General features: G+C 35.5%; 1 protein-coding gene across 1 annotated transcript; it reads left to right on the plus strand.

The window, feature by feature from the left end:
- The first annotated feature begins 1,021 nt into the window (after positions 1-1,021).
- LOC125865628 (60S ribosomal protein L24) lies at positions 1,022-3,827 on the plus strand. The gene is made up of 5 exons (XM_049545833.1): positions 1,022-1,086; positions 2,331-2,406; positions 2,535-2,636; positions 2,835-2,983; positions 3,429-3,827. The coding sequence occupies exons 1-5, from the start codon at positions 1,076-1,078 to the stop codon at positions 3,583-3,585; spliced, it is 495 nt and encodes a 164-aa protein (XP_049401790.1). The 5' UTR covers positions 1,022-1,075; the 3' UTR covers positions 3,586-3,827.
- The last annotated feature ends 359 nt before the right edge of the window (positions 3,828-4,186 follow it).

Consider the following 4,186-nt stretch of genomic DNA (forward strand, 5'->3'; position numbering starts at 1 on the left):
TCAAATCAAACCATTTGTGTCAGATTTTTAATTTTATAAACCAAACCAAAGCAATAAAACTCGGGTTTTTTTGGGTTTTTCCGGATTTTTCCGATAAAATATTCATACAAATATATAATTTACTTGTACTTCAAATATTTGTTTAGTTCTACCAAAATACAACCATCTAAGGTGTTTTTAAAAAAAACACAAATATGATATGATTAATAACACTAAAATATTCAACAAAAATAATAATAATGAAATCGCGTAAAACAAATATTGCAAATTAACAAGTCATAAGTAAAATGATCATAATTTAAAAGTACTAAATCATGCTAATTCAATAAGTATTAGTTACATGACTAAATATTAAAGGAAATTAAAATTAGATTGTGTATTTTAATTGTCTAAACCAATGTAAAACTAAAGAACAAATATTCAATATTATTGTCATTCTTAGTATTGAATTGATTTTCTTTTAGCATTAGTATTAATTTGATTTTGATTTAAGCTTTATTATAATTACCAACATATGTGGACTATACTTTATTGGACTATTCAGAAATCTAAATTTCAAATTAGAAATAATATATTAAAAAGATAAAAAACTATGAAAAGTATAAGAAATATTTAAAAATTATATCAAAGTAAATATTTTTAAGCATAAAATTAAATTTTAAAATTATATATATAATATCGGGTTAGTTTGGTCTCGGGTTGATTTTTTTTAGTTAAAACCAAACCAACCCAAATATAGTTGGGTTTTTTTTTCAATACCAAACCAAGTCAAACCAAACCACTAGTCGGGTTTTTTTTTTGGTTTGACTCGATTTGCGGTTTGGTTCGGTTTTCGATTCGATTTTGTACGCCCCTAATTGTAATTTCATATTAAAACTATATGATTCCTAATATACATTTATTATTGGGCTTAAAGTATTATGGAGAGGCCCAATAACTGAACGTCAGACAAGCCCACGAAGCCCTGTACATCTTTTGGGCCTTTTAACCTCTATTTCTTATAAAACGGTAGGTCATTAGGGTTTCAATTTCATTGAGATACTGTAAAGGAGGGCGGCGCGCTACAGCATCAACCATGGTTCTCAAGTAAGATTTCTCCCGTTTATCTTTCGCATTTATCTCTATTTTATTACCTTTATGCATCCAATTATTTATTTCTGTAGTACTCGTTGAGAAAATTTGGTAATTTATCCATAAATGGTATCTACAATTCATATATTTAGCTCACGGAGAAGAATCAATGGTGGAACCCTGCAAAAACCCATATTTAGATTCATAATATAGATGAGAATGTGTAATTCCGGAGATACTCACGGTGGAGCTCCCTTAAAATTAATGTTGTTTCACTATGTATGTCTAGTATGGCACGCGAGAACCATGAGGTCTCATGTTCAAATCTGGCACAGACAAACACACTAGTATGGAGCTCAAGAAATCATTTTTTGGATCATTTTCTTGTGTATGCGTAAAAATAGCTTACATTTCTAAATCATACAAGGATTACTGTTAACTATAAGGATAGCTATGTGATGGTGTGCTTTTCAGTATTATAGGATTTGTAACAACGTCTAAATTATGATTTGAGCTAGTAATATGCATAAGATTGGAGATAATTGTAATCTTGACTTTAGGATTATATTTTGCTGGCGTGATCATTTTCACGATTCAAGAACACCCTAAATTTTCATAGTGAACACTAACTCTAATTCATAGTTAGATTTGATGAAGTTGGAGTTTGCGCACAGGTGATGTGGTCTTCTAATTCTATGTTCAAGTTGAACCACACTTCTAGCATAGTTTACTTCTAGAGTGATCTTCCATGGTTTTTGCGGGTTATATTTTCTTTTGAAAATCTGGTCTGTTGTGGTCTTTGCTTAGAGTAAGGGGAATTGGTAGGGAAGTGCTCCATGCAGAGGGTCTGACCTTGTAACTAGATTAAAATCATATTAAGCGGTATTGGTGATATCCATCTTTTCACTGCTCCATAGTTATGTGCGTTGTCGCACTGGTTGATTTCAAACCACATTAGTTCTTTTTAAGTACACCTGGCTACTAAAACTGTAGCCACCATTAGATGTGAACTGCCTTGCTGGCGGACAGCGGTTGGCAGTTATTTTCTTGGTCATCTGCAATGTTTCAACTAGGCACTACATAAAAATAGTGATGTTAACTCAATTCAATGTTCAACTTAATCTTACATGAAATCTTGTGTTATTTCAGACTGGGATTTTCTTGAGCTTGCTCAATTCCTGTAGTTTAGATTTTTCCCTGGTAATTCCACAGCCATAAATTCAAAGTGATGATTCATTGTTGTCTTGCATCAATTTCAGGACAGAACTTTGCCGTTTCAGTGGTGCCAAGATTTACCCTGGGAGAGGGATCAGATTTATCCGTTCAGATTCTCAGGTATTCTTTCAATAGATGACATGCTACACTTTTTTCTTAATTTAGGATAAATTTGATTGTTTTCTTTGGAATTGGAGGAAAAATCGTGCCAGTTCCACTATCACTTTATTGATTTCTTGATACGTTAGGTGTTCCTATTCGTCAACTCAAAATGCAAACACTACTTCCACAACAAGTTGAAGCCATCCAAACTTACATGGACAGCTATGTATAGGAAGCAACACAAGAAGGTGAGTTTTCTGGACTTTGAACAACAGTAACTTTGTTCTGCCCCGTAATTGAAACTAAACTAGGGAATAGGCCCTTTCTTCAGCTTATCTAGTTTTACTTGAAAAACTTGCATTGGGGTTCTGAACTTTTCTAGGACTTCCCATAATTGTTTATAATGCTCCTAATTTAATTTTGCGACCTGTGTTCGTTTACAATAGGATATTGCACAAGAAGCTGCTAAGAAGAGGCGACGTACCACCAAGAAGCCTTACTCTAGGTCTATTGTGGGTGCAACCTTGGAGGTAATCCAGAAGAAGAGAACTGAAAGGCCAGAAGTTCGAGATGCTGCCAGGGAGGCTGCTCTTCGGTTAGTTTCTACTAATTCCTGATTTTATTTATCACTGTGTGCACCAGCAACTTGCATATGGTTGGTGGCTTTTTGGATAGTCTTATCTGATAATCTTTTATCTTATATACCAGACTTAGTCAGGTATTAACGTTTTCACATGTGGTTAATGCAGTTACTAGTCTGGGAAATTAATTGTGTCTATCGTTACAGATGTGCTGATACCTTTCAAGCACCTTCTGTTCCATATGGGCCTAACATGAACTGACCCATTTCTTCTCTTGATCAAAAAATAATCTGTTCTAAAAACACCTTGAACCTTATGTGTACTACACAATGCTTGGTATTATCATCTTGGTGCGACAGGACAGTAAATTAGGGTGTTGGTCCTTGAAGTTTAAGTAGACATGGTTTTTGGTGTCATGGGGATAAACTGATCTCTTTTGTGTGTATGAATTTTGTGTAGTGAAATTAAGGAAAGGATCAAGAAGACGAAGGATGAAAAGAAGGCTAAGAAAGCAGAAGTTCAGGCCAAGTCCCAGAAAGCTGGAGGAAAGGGCAATATGTCCAAAGGAGGTGCATCTAAAGGTCCTAAGCTTGGTGGTGGCGGAGGAAAACGTTAAGTTGTTGTTTATGTTGTTTCCTTATTAGCAAATAGAGTGCCTTGTTTGAAGAGACAGTAAGCGAAGACCTTCATTTACAAGTATCTCATACATCTGCAGACAAATTTCTCGTTGACGGTTTTGCATTTGGTATGCAGCTGTTGATTCTCCACATACTGTTGACTTCTTGTGGGTTCATTCTCTATTACAGATGTAGTTTTTTGACTCCTAAACAACATATTTTTGAAATCTGCTTCTTCGAATGTGTGCGCAAACTCTTGCAGTAATTTACCATGCAGCAATCCTACTGAGCTAAAATATAATTAAGATGAGGTTGACTCTTTAACCTCTGTTTTTCTGCATACTTGGAGAATTACTTTCATGATGATTTAATTGATTAAGGAAGATACATCATAAGTATCAATAATTCATATGCCATTTAATTGTGCAATTACTAGCACTGGCAGGGGGACCGGGTTGGCCTGCCCCGGCCTGCGACCGGTTCGAGAACCGGCTCGCCGGACCCGGTCCCGTACATTTTCGGGTGTTTGGGAGGGGTTCGGATAGGGGATTAGTTAGGGGCCGGTTCACCCTTTGGGGCCGGTTGACCCAGTCCGGATAA

Source organism: Solanum stenotomum, chromosome 5 (genome assembly GCF_019186545.1).
Source record: "Solanum stenotomum isolate F172 chromosome 5, ASM1918654v1, whole genome shotgun sequence".
Lineage (NCBI taxonomy): Eukaryota > Viridiplantae > Streptophyta > Magnoliopsida > Solanales > Solanaceae > Solanum > Solanum stenotomum.

Bases quoted from the DNA above. Each gene is read 5' to 3' on its own strand.
- LOC125865628 (XM_049545833.1), top strand. The intron at 2,637-2,834 runs GTGAGTTTTCTG...CGTTTACAATAG, and splicing joins ATAGGAAGCAACACAAGAAG to GATATTGCACAAGAAGCTGC. The intron at 2,984-3,428 runs GTTAGTTTCTAC...AATTTTGTGTAG, and splicing joins GCCAGGGAGGCTGCTCTTCG to TGAAATTAAGGAAAGGATCA.